The sequence below is a fragment of the Chiloscyllium plagiosum genome, chromosome 20 (assembly GCF_004010195.1).
Source record: "Chiloscyllium plagiosum isolate BGI_BamShark_2017 chromosome 20, ASM401019v2, whole genome shotgun sequence".
Lineage (NCBI taxonomy): Eukaryota > Metazoa > Chordata > Chondrichthyes > Orectolobiformes > Hemiscylliidae > Chiloscyllium > Chiloscyllium plagiosum.
The window spans coordinates 32,452,211-32,470,018 of NC_057729.1; the positions used below are offsets into that span (position 1 = coordinate 32,452,211).

The 17,808-nt window shown below is 41.2% G+C and overlaps 1 protein-coding gene and 2 long non-coding RNA genes across 5 annotated transcripts in view; 2 read left to right on the forward strand and 1 right to left on the reverse strand.

Annotated features, from left to right (window-relative positions):
• Positions 1 to 598, forward strand: part of LOC122560148 — a 19,639-nt gene extending 19,041 nt beyond the window's left edge. Inside the window, exon 3 of the long non-coding RNA XR_006314670.1 lies at positions 561 to 598. This is a non-coding gene — a long non-coding RNA (uncharacterized LOC122560148). The remainder of the gene's footprint in view (positions 1 to 560) is intronic.
• LOC122560146 (tyrosine-protein kinase SRK3-like) overlaps positions 1 to 17,808 on the reverse strand; it is a 67,300-nt gene that overhangs the window by 8,028 nt on the left and 41,464 nt on the right. For both annotated transcript variants that reach the window (XM_043710454.1, XM_043710453.1), the window contains 2 exons: positions 15,460 to 15,618; positions 1,047 to 1,228 (listed from right to left, as the gene is read on the reverse strand). In XM_043710454.1, the coding sequence (XP_043566389.1) occupies positions 1,047 to 1,228; positions 15,460 to 15,618 (341 nt within the window). The remainder of the gene's footprint in view (positions 1 to 1,046; positions 1,229 to 15,459; positions 15,619 to 17,808) is intronic.
• The window catches only part of LOC122560149, a 199,581-nt gene continuing 195,653 nt past the window's right edge, over positions 13,881 to 17,808 (forward strand). For both annotated transcript variants that reach the window (XR_006314671.1, XR_006314672.1), the window contains exon 1: positions 13,881 to 14,079. This is a non-coding gene — a long non-coding RNA (uncharacterized LOC122560149). The remainder of the gene's footprint in view (positions 14,080 to 17,808) is intronic.

Here is a 17,808-nt window from a genome sequence, read left to right on the forward strand (position 1 = left end):
CACCTGCCAACATCCGGCCCATATCCCTCCAAACCCTTCCTATTCATATACCCATCCAAATGCCTCTTAAATGTTGCAATTATCCCAGCCTCCACCACTTCCTCTGGCAGCTCATTCCATACACGTAACTTAACTAACAGACAATCAATTTTTCAATGTATAATTTCAGTTACATCACACTGTAAATTTTTGCTATAAATTCTGTGTGTTAGGATTGAGCCCTCCACTACCACCTGATGAAGGAGCGACGCTCCGAAAGCTAGTGTGTTTCCAATTAAACCTGTTGGACTATAACTTGGTGTTGTGTGATTTTTAACTTTGTATACCCCAGTCCAAAACCGGCATCTCCAAATCATTTTGTGAAAAAGTAAGCCAGTTGGTATCTTTTTTTTTAAATGGGTACATATTAGAAAATTCAGAAGACAAACATGTAGTGGAAATATCAGAAAGAGTTGTCACATAGTTGATTGAGTGTGTGTGTCATCAGTGTTCTTGTGTATGAGAATGTAGATACAGCAATATACTTCATTGACTCTCACTTGGCCCTTCCTTTTTCCTAGGTAAAAACAAGGACTGCAGATGCTGGAAACCAGATTCTAGATTAGAGTGGTGCTAGAAAAGCACAGCAGTTCAGGCAGCATCCGAGGAGCAGTAAAATCGACGTTTCGGGCAAAAGCCCTTCCTTTTGCCTAGTCTAACTCAGCTACATTATCGATACGGGTCCACAACCGGCTTTGTGCACCGAAATAGGCGTGGGAGCACAGGTGCAGGTATAAGAAGCTCTGCATTTCTGGAACAGGTTGACAGACTTTGAAGAAAAAAAACACCCAACTGTTTGTGAAGTGTTTATTTCATTGCCAGAACACTATAAGGACATAAGCAAGAAACTACTGAAACTTTCAATACTATCCAATTCCAAACATTATCAAAGAGTGTCCTGTTCTATAAGTTCAGCAGGTGTTTACATTTCATCTTTGAAACAGGTGATGTAAAATCCTAATAAAACTAGTTCCATCATTGGAGTGGAATGTCTGAATGTCACTTACCCGGATTAGTCTTGCTAATCCAAAGTCTGCGACTTTGCAGGTGAGCTCTTCTCCAACCAGAACATTTCTTGCAGCCAAATCCCGATGGATAAATTTATGTTGTTCTAAATAAGCCATTCCATCAGCCACTTGGCTAGCTATGTATACATGGTGAGTTGTTGTTAATGACGCTCCTTCATCACCTAGAAATTAAATACACATATATATCTCTGCTATTGTACTTCAGTTTCTAAAGTCAGCTCTTCACATGTGTTTAGTTAATAAAAACTGTTTATTAACTAAACTGAGTTAGAATCCAATCAAGAGTAATGGCAAAATCATTTTCTCTGCTTAATGTAAGGGGCTAAGCTCAAATGAGGTATGTTATTACCAAGATAAGGAGATATGAATTGCATTATCTAATTCTCCCACTTCTGATTTCACCATAACACAGTCTAGCTTTGGAATTTAGACTGGGTGTGCTTTGACAAGTGTACAAGTTGCCCATCATTTACAATTTAAGGTTATGAAGAATTTGATTAGACATGTTTCCTTGGATTAAACGAAGAACAAGGTAGATTTATTAAAACTATGATCTTCCTTGACTAAGAAAGGCTAGGTAACATTGGTACAGTCATGCCCCTTACACACACAGCCCCCTACTCCCTCAAATCACATAGACACAAATAGGTTACAAGTGATTTACGATAAATTGAAGTTAAACAAGGGAGTGTACAGTATCAAGACCATGGGTCAGGATTCCAAAATACTGCAAATATTTTAATTTATCTTTTCAAAATGAGTTTTAAGAGAAACCTGATATAGCTAAAAATCGCCACGATATAAGTTGAATAGCTGTTTGGAGAGAGAAAGACGCATGGAATGGAACACTTAAAGCTGCAAAGCCAACTTCAAACAACAATCCTTCTAAGGGGAAAGAGACATGTGAAAACAGACTGATTTATCATCTCTTGGTGCCTACAAAGATAGCGGGGACAACCACCTATACGTTATGTTCCAACTTGCGGAGACATTTTGTGTTTTTCATTTTGAAGAATACAGAAAGTGTTAAAAGGCCAGTTTCTATTTTACTAGCATATGCTAGTGTGGTTGAGTGTGTGCCAGTGGGTTAAGGTAACCATATGTGCTAGCCTGAGTTCAACTGTTAACATGCTGTGAATGTTACAGTTGAAGAACTATCTCCTAGTCACCTCCACAATGCAGGAAAAGGGCCTGTGTGCTAGCCATCAGCTAACCAGCAAGCTAGACAAAAGGAAGAGGACAACAAAAGGACTGTCTCTTGTCCTGAACATTGGAAGTCTGTCATGGTCAAAATGAATCAAAACTACAGAATATCAACGAACTTACAAAACTAAGAATCTTGAAATTTTTATTTCCCAATGTCACCACTACGGTACCTTCCACTCCAACAGACATGAAGTTCAATAATCCACTCTTCATTAACAATTCAGAGACTTAACTTTTTAAAATTCTCTCTTTCAGGACTAACCTCTTATTTCTAATCCATATGGGTGTTGTGTTACCAATTCTTCTTGCATTTCTTTATTAATAAACTCACTTTTTTTTGATTGACAAACATGAGTAACTGGCTCCCTTTGAAACATAATTCTTTTGCGTCTGTGACAAAGATATCCATGTGGGAAGAAATGTCTTAGTAAATTAACCTTGTGACCAACTGACATGGCTGGTGTACAGGGGAAACTGTTCATCCTTCCTAATTTGGGAGCTTAACAATTGGAATTACTTCACCTGGAACCATAACAAATTGGGGAACGTTGCCAGTTGTTCTTCTGGATGTAGTTTTATAGAACAGCTTCCCATATTGTAATCTGTCTTAGTCAGCAATTAGAATCATAGAATCCTCACACTATAGAAACAGGTCATTTGGCTCATCAAGTCCACACCAACTCTCCAAAGAACATCCCATTCAGACTCAGCCACCTTGTCCCTACAACCCTGCAATTCCCATGGCTAATCCACCTAATCTGCACATATGTGGATTGTGGGAGGAAACTGGATCACCCGGAGGAAAACCATGTAGACCCGGGGAGAATGTGCAAACTCCACACAGATAGATCCCCGAGACTGGAATCAAACCTGGGTGTCTGTTGCTATGAGGCAGCAGTACTAACCATTGAGCAACCAAACCATGGATTTCTCTTGGTTTTGATTGATTTTACCGAACCTGGCAAACCATTCCCAAAGTGGGATGGAGATAGAAAGAGCAACTTCTCAGTTTGCCTTCAGTACAGCATTATCTCAGTTTCACTCTTTCTCACTGAGGAGCCCTTGCAATACTTTGCTCATTTGCAAATGCTGGAGATAATTTATCAGTTCATGTCTGCAGCAGTTACTGCTTTGAAATGAGTAGCTGCATTTTGATGCAGATAACCATGGAATGCAGTTGTGAAATTTGTCAGTCTGGCCATCCATGGTTAATTTTAAAAAAAATCATAATTGGCTGTAGGTCAGCTTTTCTTTCAAATGGCCTGCCATAAAAAGGAAAAATTAGCAATTTATCTTCCAAATAAAGCCACATCATCTTCTATGTTAACCTGGTTTCCATTTTGGGGGTTAAGGCATTAAATCTATAGTCTGTCTGACCTTTGACATCACTTAAAAGCTTCAACAGAAGAATACTAACTGCATGCTACTGTTGAATGACACATTTAGTCAGCAAACAATCAAGCTGATAACATCAGTCATTTTGAGAAAGCTGGGCATGAATTTGGCAAGAAAATAAATTGAAATACAAAGGTCAGTAGTATGTTTTTGAACTCTGGAGTTGAACACTCAAGAGACCAAATTCATCTTTAACAAATCTTACATATTTTTGTGTTCCTATATAGGCTGCAAATTCAACAAAACAATGTTCAGAAATTTGTGAACATTAATTTATTTGACAGAAAATCATAAGCAGTGTTTTCCTGAATCTCTGATATCTGCTGCCGATGGGCAAGACTTTGTTTTGGCAGTGTAGACTTGTAATTTCACACATTACTCTCCCTGTTCCTGGAGGTTTCTGGGAACAAATCTGTAACTTGCTTCAATGAGTACAATTCACGTGAGATGGGGAGAAAAGTTTCAAACAATGATAAAAAAAAACTCTTATTTCTGAAAGATTTATAAAAGAGCATATTTTATAAAAGCATTTTAACAACTGATGTTTCTTTCAATTGCACATAAGCTAACACATTTTCTAAATATATAGACACTTAAGGACATTTTAGACTCATTTCAATTATAAGGTAACCCCTCAGCCTCCAGGGAAAACAGCCCTAGCCTATACATCGCATCATCCACCGCCACTTCCACACCTACAAAAGAACCCATCACCAGAATATATTTCCCTCCCCAACCCTATCAGTGTTCCAGAGAGACCATTCCCTCCATGACTCCCTGATCAGATCCACGCTCCACCACCAGCTCATACCCCATTCTTGGCACCTTCCCCTGCTACCGCGGGAAGTGCAAAACCTGCACCCACACCACTCCACTCACCTTCGTCCAAGGGCCCAAAAGATCCTTCCTCATCTGACAGAAATTTACCTGTACCTCCACCAATGTCATCTACTGTATTTGTTGCACCCGACGTCATCTCCTCTAGATCGGGGAGGCAGAACGCCAACTTTCAGATCGTTTCAGAGAACATGTCTGGGACACCTGCACCAGCCAACCCCACTGAGCTATGGCTGAACACTTCAACTCCCCTCCCACTTTGCCAAGGACATGCAGGTCCTGGGCCTCCTCCATCACCAAACCCTTACCACCTGACGCCTGGAGGAGGAACGCCTCATTCTCCGCCTTGGGAGCCTGCAACCACACGGGATCAATGTGGATTTCACCAGTTTCCGCATTTCCCCTCCCACACATTATCTCAATCCGAAGCCTCCAACTCGGCATCACCCTCCTGACCTGTCCATCACTTTTCCCATCTGTCCGCTCCACCTTCCTCTGCGACCTATCACCTTCTCCCCCACCTTCATCTACTGATCGCATTTCCAGCTACCTTCCCCCCCAACCCCACCACTCCCCCTATTTGTTTCTCAGCAACCCCCGGCCCACCAGCCTAATTTCTGATGAAGGGCTTATGTTGAAACATCGATTCTCCTGCTCCTTGGATGCTGCCTAACCTGCTCTGCTTTTCCAGCACCACACTGTCAACTCTGAACCAGTAAGGCAGCTTTTTTTTCTGAACAGATCAAGTTGCATGATGTTTAATAGCACTAATACACAAAATCTGGATAATATGTGCTGACAGTTGTCAAAGCAAATGTACTGCGATGGCTCATTCCTTTGACACCCTAGTGTATTTAATTCAGTTCCATGGTTTTCAGTCTATTTAAATATTTGTGCCACGTAAGAGGTGACATGTAATGTCATTTTTCATAGAATGTTCATCAAGGATTCAATTCAAAGCAGCTCCATGTTTTATTCATTCATGGAATGTTGGTATTGCTTGCTGGGCCAACAATTAATCCCCATCCCTAGCTGTCCTTGGGAAGGTGGTGGTGAGTAGCCAACTTGACCGCTGTAGTTCAATTGGTATTGGTATCTGAACAATGCCATTAGGGACGCATTCCCAGACCCAGTGTCTTTGAATGAAAGGCAAACTATTTTCCAAGTCAGGATGGAGTGTGGCTTAAGGGAGAACTTGTTGGTGGTGTTCTTTTTCGCCTTTGTCTTTTTAGATGATCATGGATTTGGAAGAGGCTTGGTCAATACCTGAAGTTTATTTTGTACATTGTAAACACTGTTGCTACTCAGTATTGGTGGTGAAGGGAGTGAATGTTTGTAGATGTAGTGCCAATCAAATGGGCTGCTGTGTACTGGATAGTGTCAAGCTTCTTGAGTGTTGTTGGAGCTGCATTTATCCATTAAGTAGCAGATATTTAATCACACTTCTGACTTGTGCCTTGGAGACAGTGGGCAGGCTTTGTGGAATCAGGAGGTGAGTTATTCGTTGCAGGATTTCTAGCTTCTGAACTGCTTTTGTAGCCACAGAATTTACATAGCGAGTCCAGGTCAGTTACTGGTCGATGATAACCCCTGAGAATGTTGATAATGGGAGATTCAGTGATAGCAATACCATTCAATTGTCAAGGGGTGATGGTTCGATTCTGTCTTGTCAGAGAAGACATTGCCTGACATTTGTGGGGCATGACTATTAGGCCGCTTTTGGAATATTGCATGCAATTCTAGTTTCCTTCCTATTGGAAGTATGTTATGAAACTTGAAAGGGTTCAGAAAAGATTTACAAGGATGTTGCCAGGGTTGGAGGATTTGAGCTAAAGGGAGAAGTTGAATAGGCTAGGGCTGTTTTCCCTGGAGGCTGAGGGGTTACCTTATAGAGGTTTATAACATCTTCAGGGGCATGGATAGGATAAATAGACAAAGTCTTTTCCCTGGGGTGGGGGAGTCCAGAACTAGAAGGCATAGGTTTAGGATGAGAGGGGAAAGACATAAAAGAGACCTAAGGGGCAACCTTTTCACGCAGAGGGTGATATGTGTATGGAATGAGCTGCCAGAGGGTGTGGTGGCAGCTGGTACAATTGCAACATTTTAAAGGCACCTGGATGGGAATATGAATGGGATGGGTTTGGAGGGATATGGGCCGGGTGCTGGAAAGTGGGACTAGATTAGATTGGGATAACTGGTCGGCATGGACGGGTTGGACCGAAGGGTCTATTTCTGTGCTGTACATCTCTATGACTGTTACTTGCCATTTATCAGCCCAAACCTGGATATTGTTGAGGTTTTGCTGCATTCGAAAATGGATTGGCTTCAGTATCTGAGGAGGCATGAATGGTGCTGAGTATAGTGCAATCAGCAAGCATCCTCATTTCTGACCTTATGATGGAGGGAAGGTCATTGATGAATAAGTTGAATATGGTTGGGGTTGGACACTGCCTTGAGCAATTCCTGCAGTGATATCCTGGAGCTGAGATTTCTGACTTCCAACAACCACAGCCATTTTTCTATGTGCCAGGTATGACTCAAACCAGCAGAGAGTTTACCCCCAATTCTCATTAACTCCAGTTTGTCTAGGGCTGCTTGATGCCACACTCAATCAAATGTGGCCTCAATGTCAAAGGCTGTCACTCTCACTTCACCTCTGGAATTCCGCTTTTTTGTCTATGTTTGAACCAAGGCTGTAATGGGGTCAGGAACTGAATGGCCCGAGCAAAACCCAAACTGGGCGACACTGAGCAAATTATTACTGAGCAGGTGCTGCTTGATAGTACTGTTGATTACAGCTTCCATCACTCAATGGCTAGATTGAATTTGTCCCACAGCTGTGTAATTTTCCATGTTGCATAGATGCCAATATTGTAACAGTACTGGAACAGTGTGGTTAGGGAGAACAGCAGTTTCTAGAGCACAAGTCTTCAGTATTATTGCTAGAATGTTGTCAAGGCCCATAGCCTCTGCAGCATCCTGGCCTCTAGTCATTTCTTTGCATCATGCAGAGTGAATTAAATTGGTTGAAGACTGACAGTCTTAAAACTGTAGACCTCTGGATAAAGCCTTGAAAGATCATCTACTTGGTACTTCTGGCTAAAGGACTGTTGCAAATCTTTTGTATTGATGTGCTGGGGTCCCCCGTTATTGAGGATGGGTATATTTGTGGAGCCTTCTCTTTGAGTGAGTTGTTTAATTGTTCATCACCATTCATGACTGGACATTGCAGGATGCAGGGCTTATATCTGAACTACTGATTGTGGAATAGATTAACTACTTGCTGCTTACAGTGTTTGGCATGCAAGTAGTCCAGTGTTGCAGCTTCACTACGTTAACACCTCATTTCTACAAATGCTTGGTATTGCTCCTGGTGTGCCCGCCTGCACTCTCCATTGAACTGGTGCTGATCCCCTGGCTTGATGGCAATGGTACAGTGGTGGATATATGCTGGACCATAAGGTTACAGATTGTGCTGGAATACAACTCTGCTGCTGTTGATAGCCCACAGTGCCTCATGGATGCCCAGTCTTGTGTCACTAGGTCTGTTTGAAGTCTATCCCATTCAGCACTGTGATATTGCTAGATGTGATAGAATGTGTAAAGGATATTAGAATTTCAGATGGTATTTGTTTTGCCCTGCAACACTACATGGAATCTTCTTTGTCACGTAGATGTCTCATGGGCACAAAGACATCCACATACCCTCCTAGAGCGAAGGCCACTTGATCTAGTGCCCATCAGTCACACAAGTAGAAATTAAACTCCTGGGATGGAGTAGCAATCAGGGACAAAAGGAAGTGTTGTTTTGGGGAGGTGTGCAACTCAGGATTCCGAGGAGAGGTGGGCCAGAGGGGTCAGAAGCGAGGACATGGGTTGGCCAGCTGCAGCCACCACCTTTTCCCTGGACATGCCCTTGATCAATCAGAAATGACTGCAGGTCAATACCTCATCATCCAAATGGTACACATCCTGCACAGGTTTACCTGGCAGGTGAGCTCCCTGTTATTGCCCAACTTGGAACTATGAGAGAAATTGTAGCTAGGCAGGAATAAACCATTAATGGTCCTTAAGTCATCATTAATTGATTGATCAAGGCATTCCCAGGAGGAAATTACTTTGGTGGATGCAGAAAGGCATCAGGTATCTGTTTCAATGCAACCGTGTTCTAGTCCTCCTGACTCTTCCCTCATCTCCGGTAGCCTGGAAGATTCCATCCAGTATTAGTGTCATTTAAGTCGAGTACTGCATTTACTTGAATTACCACTGAATCTTTGTATACAATATCACTTGCAAATAAATTTGTCCAGTAGCTTTATTCTTACACATTGACCTGGAATTGTGATCTTAATGCCTTCTGGAATAGAGAGAGAAGGTGATGAGGCTCCCATTTGGTTCTTGATGCAGTACATGCAGTGAGTCTCTTACAACACTATTCCCCAAATGGCATAAGACTGTACACTTCAATATATAAAGGTGTTCTAGTTTAGAAAACTCAATCAGAACCAGGGACCTCTGATCACAGCATCTATATAACTGGAAGTAAACCTTTTGAAGGATGAACTTTCAAATTTCATGATTCAGGCTTATTAAAATATATATAATAGAAATATAGTCTTACTACTAGATCCCAGTGACAGGAATGAACTATAGCTCCTTCTTTATTTTGTCAAATGGGGAAGTGTAGCCGGAAATCTCTTTCTTTTTTCAGTACTTAAATGCAGAGTGATGGTGTAACAACAATGCAATATCCCTAGCCACAGAAAGCTAAACTTGTTCTGTGACAAACTTAATCTCCAGCATTTTCCCAGTGTTTCCTGACCAGCCGTATGCAGGTTCAACACCACAGATACATTTTTTCAGGCTCTTTCAACTATGCGTATTTTGACCATTAAGAGTGGGATCCTGTATTTAGGAGATTTTCACGTCCAATTTTCAAAGGCAAATTGAATTGAAGATGTAAAAGCATTTAGCATCATAATACATTTCTTTTCTTGACAATGTTTAGCTCATAGAAGTATGGTTCTAAAAATCCATTGGGGGTAGATATGCTGGGAACGTTCATCTGGGCACTCTTCAGGTGGGCATAAAATGTACTTAAAAATTTGGCATGAATTTTTGAACTCAAACCAGGAGCAGAGTTGTGAAAATTTGGCAGGTATTAATCATTGGTGTGCCTGCTGACGTCTGAAAGAAGGCCACAGGGAGCTGAGGTGGACTGTTTAAAAGACTGGAAACAAAATCAGAAACTTAGAACGAAGAACAGTCACTAGACTTGAAAAGTTAATTTTGCTTTCTCTCCACAGATGCTGCCAGCCAACTGAGTTTCTCCAATAATTCCTGTTTTTGATTCAGATTTCCAGAATCTGCAGTTCTTTATTTTGTTTTGTTTTAAAGAACTGTCATAGTGCTGTGGGATTTTATTGCATTGTTAAACAAAAAATGCACATTGGGGTCATGGAGGAATTATCACAATGTAAAAATAACAGTATACATTTGTAATTGCCTTGGGTGATTGTCTGTGTGGAGCTTGCTCATTCTCCCAGTGTCTGCATGGGTTTTCTCCAGATGCTCTAGTTTCCTCCCATAGTCCAAAGATGTGCAGGTTAGGTGAGTTGGCCATGCTCAGTTGCCCATAGTTTTCAGGGATGTGTTGGTTAGGTGCACTAATCAGGGGCAAATGTAGAGTAATAGGGTTGGGGAATGGGACTGGGTGGCTTTCTCTTCGGAGGGTTGGTGTGGACTTGTTGGGCCAAATTGCCTGCTTCCACACTTAAGGACTCTATTATTCTATGATGAAAGTTCTCTGGCCCTCACCCACACGCAATAACCTCTCTAGGTCAACCCATGCTTTCCACATGCCTCCAAGTTCTCACACAGCTTTCATGCTAACCTCCACCTGACCCCATGATCCCTCATGCCCTCTGTACCAACCTGTGCCCTTTCCCCCATTTTAGGTGGCCTTTTATACTTCATATGCTGATGGTTAACCATGGCCCCACCTGTTTCTTTATACCCTTCATGCCAACTTTCATCATAGCCCCCAGGGGCATAATTCAGAATCCATGGTGAGATGGAAGAAGATCCAAATGTGTATTGTCAAATTTACAATTATCAACAACACACTCTGATTAAAAACCATTTCCTTAACATTTAACACCCACAGCTAGCTTAAACAAGCTGACAAATTGCTGACAAATCAGGGGGGAGGACAGTGTGTTTGGTTGTGGCAGTCTGCTGGAGGTGGAGGCTGTATTTGATGCTCACAATGTGGTCTCTTCTACACTGCTGTGACCAAATGCAGACTGGGTGATTGCTTTACTGAACACCCCTGAACACAAGAATGACCCCAGTCTTTCAGTCACTTGCCATTTCAAAACACTATCTCAAAGTCATGTCCACATTGTGTACTAGCCTGCTGCATTGTTCCAGTGAAGCCCGATGGCTAGCAAGAGGAACAGAACCTCATTTTTGGCTTAGACATTTTACAGCCTTCACACATTAACATTGAGTTCAATAACTTCAGACCGTGAACATTGTCCTCCATTTTTATATACTTTCAATACTTTTTAGGTGCTCAGAATTGTCAAGTATACTGCGAAATGCGACCCAATGTCTTCTCAACCTTTGAACGCCAGACAATTCAAATGTCTTGATTAGAGTGGTGCTGGAAAAGCGCAGCAGATCAGGCAGGAAAATTAACGTTTCGGGCAAAAGCTCCTCGGTTGCTGCCTGACCTGTTGTGCTTTTCCAGCACCACTCTAATCTTGACTCTAATCTCCAGCATCTGCAGTACCCACCTCCGCCTAATTCAAATGTCTTGATAGCTGAACAATTCCAGTGAGGTTATTCACTTTTTATGCATATTTCAAGCCTTGTTATGGCAAATGTATACTGTTATTTTTACATTGTAGTAATTCTTTCTATTGTAGAAATTGGATGCAATTCAGAACAGGAGTCAAATAGTCTTTTTTTTAAGTCACATTCATTTTGTACTCACTTGGTACCATCCCATACAATTTCAGTAAAACATGTAACCCTTGACATTTTACTGCCAAGGACCCAAACACAAGCAGCAATTTGCTGTTGAACACCAGACAATTCAAATATCTTGATTAGAGTGGTGCTGGAAAAGCGCAGCAGATCAGGCAGGAAAATTAACGTTTCGGGCAAAAGCTCCTCGGTTGCTGCCTGACCTGTTGTGCTTTTCTAGCACCACTCTAATCTTGACTCTAATCTCCAGCATCTGCAGTGCCCACCTCCGCCTAATTCAAATGTCTTGATAGCTGAACAATTCCAGTGAGGTTATTCACTTTTTATGCATATTTCAAGCCTTGTTATGGCAAATGTATACTGTTATTTTTACATTGTAGTAATTCTTTCTATTGTAGAAATTGGATGCAATTCAGAACAGGAGTCAAATAGTCTTTTTTTTAAGTCACATTCATTTTGTACTCACTTGGTACCATCCCATACAATTTCAGTAAAACATGTAACCCTTGACATTTTACTGCCAAGGACCCAAACACAAGCAGCAATTTGCTGTATTACTCATTCTTTACAAATCCACCAACTGCAAAATTGATGACAGTACCTCACACTCTGCTTCCTGTTAGAACTCTATTTTGCTTTTCTGTTTCTCTGTTGCATCTGTTCTAAAGATGCTGCCTTTCACACAGGTGCCTCTGACATATCCTACATTTTCCTCAACAGAGGATTCCTTCCCACAGTGATTGACTCAGCTGTCAGCCATGTCTAAAACTATTCCATGCACTTATAGAGTCATACAGCACATGAACAGACCCTTTGGTCCAACCAGTCCATGCCTGCCATAATTTCAAACTAAATTAGTCCTACCTGCCTGCTCCTGGCCCATATCCCTTCAAACCTTTCCTATTCATGTATCTATCCAAATGTCTTTTAAACATTGTAATTATACCCGCATCCACCACTTCCTCTGGAAGTTCATTCCATACATTAACCACCCTCTGTGTAAAAAAAATTGCCCCTCATGTCTTTTCTAATCCTCTATATTCTCAGCTTAAAAATATCCCCCCTAGACTTGAAGTCCCCCATCTAAGGAAAAAGACAACTACCATTAACTCTGTCTGTACCTTTCATTATTTTTTAAACTTTTGTAAGGTTGCCTCTCAACCTAAGTCCCAACCTATCCAACCTCTCTTTATAACTCAAATCTTCCATACCCGGCAACATGCTGGTAAATCTCGACTGAAAACCTCTCCAACTTCATAATATCCTTCCTGTAATTTCTGTCCTTATCCTTTCTCCTTCCTCTAAGTACAAATATAGGAGGTTCCCCTTATCCTCATCTTCCACTCCATGAACCCTTACATTCAAAGGATAAGCCTCCACCTCCAGCAGGCTGCCACAACCAAATACATTATCCTCCCCCGTGATTTGTCAGCAATTTGTCAGCAGGAACCGTTCTCTTCATGACGCTCTGGTCCATTCCTCCTTCACTCCCAACACATTTTTACTCCCTCCATAGCACCTTCCCATGCAATTGCACAAGGTGGAACATTAGCCTTTTAACTCCTCCCTCCTTAGCAGTTTACTCGGTCTTCCTTCAATCTAGTCTATTGTATTTGATGCTCACAATGTGGTCTCCTCTGCACTGCTGTGACCAAATGCAGACTGGGTGACTACTTTGCTGAACACCTCGGCTCGGTCACAAGCATGACCCCGGTCTTCCAGTCGCTTGCCATTTCAAAACACCATCTCAGTGTCATGCCCACATTTGTTTACTAGCCTGCTGCATTGTTCCAGTGAAGCCTGATGCCAGCTAGAGGAACAGAACCTCATTTTTGGCTTAGACATTTTACAGTCTTCACACATTAACATTGAGTTCAATAACTTCAGACCGTGAACATTGTCCTCCATTTTGACTACCCCTCCCCTCAAGTGTCTTGATTGCATGGGGCTTACTCTCAGGAGAACTGACCTATTTTCTGCAATTAATTACCATCTACCATTAATACCTATTCTCCTTCCATACCCTTCCTCTACTTCCATTTGCACTTACTCTGTCTTTTCCTCTGGGCACCCTTACCATTTGCTCCACTAGACCCGCTCTCTTTCTATTGCAGCATAGAATTACAGGTAGCCCCCATTATCCAAAAGTAGAGCATTCCCAGGAATCCTTTTGTAAGCTGAAAATGGCATAAAGCGAAGGTGCATGATTTAGATGGGAAAAAGTATCGCCGTTTTTTTGTAAAAGTGAAAATCCACTTTGGATTCATGAAAATACGAACAAATATAGGTCTTTCATAAAAGCAAAATTGCATAAAACAAACATTCGAAAAGCGGGGGATACCTATATCACTTTCCTAGTCCTTTTTGATTCCAAAGAGCAGTCCCACTGAACTTTAAACCTAATTCTGTTTCTCTCCACAGATTCTGTCAGACCTGCTGATTTTCTTCAACATTTTGTTTAACCTAATTTCCCACTTATGCAATAATGGCTATGGCTAACTTTGAAGACCAATGTCACTCAGGAATTTTCCCTTCCCACATTATGAGTGACTAGAACTATATCGTTCAAATTTGTTTGAAGGTAAGCGACAGAAAATGATGGTAGAGGATTATATTCTGGCCGGAGGCCTCTGACCAGTGGTGCGCCACAAGGATCAGTGCTCAGTCCATAGTTTTTCATCATCTACATAAATGATTTGGACATAAATATAGGAGGTATGATTAGTAAGTTTGCAGATGACCACAAAATTGGTGGTGCAATGGACAGTGAAGAAGGTTATCTTAAAGTTATCTCAAGAGATGGGCCAATGGGCCAACAAGTGGCAGATAGAGGATAATTTAGATAAATGTGAAGTGTTGCATTTTGGTAAGGCAAACCAGGGCAGGACTTATTTAATGGTAGGGCTCTGTGGAGTGTTGCTAAACAAGAAACATAGAGTTGCAGGTGCATAATTCTTTAAAAGTGGAGTCATAGGTAGACAGGGTGATGAAGGCGGCATTTGGCTTGATTACCTTCATTGAATATAGGAATTGGGATGTCATGTTGCAACTGTACAGGACACTGGTGAGGCCACTTTTAGAATACTGTGTTCAATTCTGGTCTTCCTGCTAAAGGGCAGATGTTATTTGAGAGGGTTCAGAAAAGATTTTACTGGGGTTGGAGGGTTTGAGCTAAAGGGAGAGGCTGAATAGGCTGGGACTATTTTCTCTGGAACAGAGGCTGAGGAGTGATCTTACAGAGATTTATAAAATCATGAAAGGTATGGATAGGGTGAATTGCTGAGGTTTTTTTCCCAGGGTAGGGATGTCCAAAATTAGAGGGCATGGGTTTAAGATGAGAGGGTAAAGATTCAAAAGGAACCTGAGGGGCAACCTTTTCACGCAGAGGGTAGTAAATGTACGGAACAAGCTGCCAGAACAGGAGATGGAGGTGGGTACATTTACAACATTTAAAAGGCATCTGGATAATACATGAATAGGAAGGATTAGAAAAATGTGGACCAAATGCTGGCAAATGGGACTATATCAGTTTAAGATATCTAGTCGGTGTGGATGTGTTGGAACAAAGGATCTGTTTCCATGCTATATAGCTCTATGACTTTATTATATTCCAAACAAAAATATTACAGATCAGATGATTAGGATTCTAAATTCATCATGATTAATATTAACTTTACACACTATGAGCAAGATAAGAGCAACTGTGTTATCTACTTCTTCAACCAAATAAAATTGTACTTAGAGATTGTCTAATTTAAAAAAAACAGTTTCTTGGATGATATAACATTTATTATTATGCAGTAAAATATGTGGCTTAAAGTTGTTTCATATAGAAATACATGTATAATCTTACAGCATGAAATAGAGATGACTTAGTCGGTATTATGCTTGTGAGAGCTATCTGAAAGAGCTAACTATTTAATTTAACTCTCCAGACATTTTACTGTTTTCAAATACTAACCACGTAAGTATTCCCGGAGGTTCCCTTTAGTCAGGAGTTCTGTCACAATGTAAACAGGTTCCTCAATTGAACAAACAGCAAGTAGCTGGATTAGCTTTGGATGGCTGAAATTCTTCATAATTTGTATTTCTTTAACAAACTCATCCTCGATCATATCATCTGCGTAAATAAAATGTTGTATTCATTACATATCAACTGACATTTTTAGCCCTTTTTTGTAATCTGCTCACTGCTGTGAAGAAGAGTTGGAAGTATAGTATGTGAATTGATGTAAGAGTTTGCTAACTTAGGTCATGAATGAGATCACATATGACTGTGGAGCAAATTCACTAATACAAACATGCGCGCACGATCAAACTTGGCAGAAGCAAAGGTGGGAAAAAAAAATAATGCTGGATCTGATTCTCAGACTGATGGACACCGGCAAAGCAAGTTCCCCATCCCTGACCAACATCAGCCCCCACACAGTGGGCTTTCTCACACTAAGTAAAAGAGTGGAAAGGACCAGATGAGGACCTCAAGAGGCCATTAAGTGGATTGCCTTTGGATTTTCTGAGGCTGCCTGCCTTCAGACCTGCCCATGGGGAATATAAAATCTATCCTGTGGAGTTTTATCCTCAATTTGACAATGTTTCCTGCTTATCTTTTACCTCCAAGAGCTTACAGTCCTGAAGTCAAAACAGGTCACAAGTTTACAAAGTTTAGTAAATTAATTTGCACTCATTATCTTATTTTATATTCTGACACTGTCAGTGAAATTTCAAATAGGTCACGGTTAATTGCATTAGTATCTCAGCAAAACATCAAGGCTGCACCTTTCTGTTATCATCTGCAATTCATTTTCACACTAGTGTCATTAATGCTAACTTGGCTCCACAGCTACCCGTTCATATGATTGAAGAAACCCTTGAGAATTAAGCAAAAATTAAGAACTATACAATAGAAATTTCAATCAGCCAAGTTCACATTTGAACATTCAATGTTTTAGATTAGAATAGAGTGTGGAAACAGGCCCTTTGGCCCAACAAGTCCACACCAACCTACCGGAGCACAACCCACCCATACCCCTACATTTACCCCTTACCTAACACTAAAGGCAATTTAGCATGGCCAATTCACCTGACCTGCACATCTTTGGACTGTGGGAGGAAACAGGAGCACCCGGAGGAAACCCACGCAGACACAGGCAGAACGTGCAAACTCCACACAGTCAGTTGCCTGAGGTGGGAGTTGAACCCAGGTCTCCGGTGCTGTGAGGCAGCAGTGCTAACCACTGTGCCACCGTGCCGCCCGTGTTCTTCCATTACATTCTATTCATGCCATTTTTCTGCCACAATTAAATTTCGTAAAATTAAATTTAAATTTTACACAAAGATCTACCATTATTTTTTCACTTAGCCACAAGGCCATCTTTGCTCATGGGATTATCCTTCTTGGGTGAATGTGGAGATCAGATGCTGACAGACTTTGCAAAATGGTCAGAAAAGAAAGACCTAAGAATAACTAAAGGAGAATCTACTGACATCAGTAATGATTCCAGGAGTATAGAATCTATAAATATAAACAGAGAAGCATGTTTTTTTCAACTCACCACTGCCTTAGAACAAACAGGAGAGGCAACGTGCAGCAGGACATCAGAAGAATCTGATTTTGTGCCATCTTCCTGGGTTTTCCCTGCACTTCAGTTTTTCTTCAAATGCTTAGCTATACCTAGTCAACTGTTATTAATCAGCTTCAGGGAATTAATACACTTTGAATAAGAGACAATTCATCTAACTTCCCTGATGTTTGTTACACTGGGAAGGACCTTCACTTGCAAACTTTCTTCCATGTTACAGACCATCCTGATTTGAATATCAAGAAAATATTTATTTCAGTGTAAGGGTGGTTACCTGAGAGGGTGGTAATGCGTCTTGTTCTTGAATAACCATATTCCTTGTAGAGTTGTGCTCGCACTGTGGTGTATGGAATTAGATGTGGAAGACTAGGAATGACAGAATAGCAATATTTATCGAAGTTGGAATGATGTGTGATTTGGAGTGGACCTTCACGGTGATGTTCCTCACATGACATTGCTGCAGAATCCATTTCAGAGGTCTCGGGAAAGGAATTCTGCCACAGTATCTTGGAAGTTTCTGCAGTGCATCTGGTAGATTGTATACAGTGGCTAATGAAGGGAGTGAACATTCAAATCAATGGCTGAGGTGTCAGTCATTTACAGAAGAACCTCGATTATCCGGCATTCAATTATCTGGATATCGGATTACCTGGCAAGATCGCAAGGTGCCGATGCTTGGCTAAACTACGTTATCTGGCATTCGATTATCTGGATTTCGATTAACTGAATGA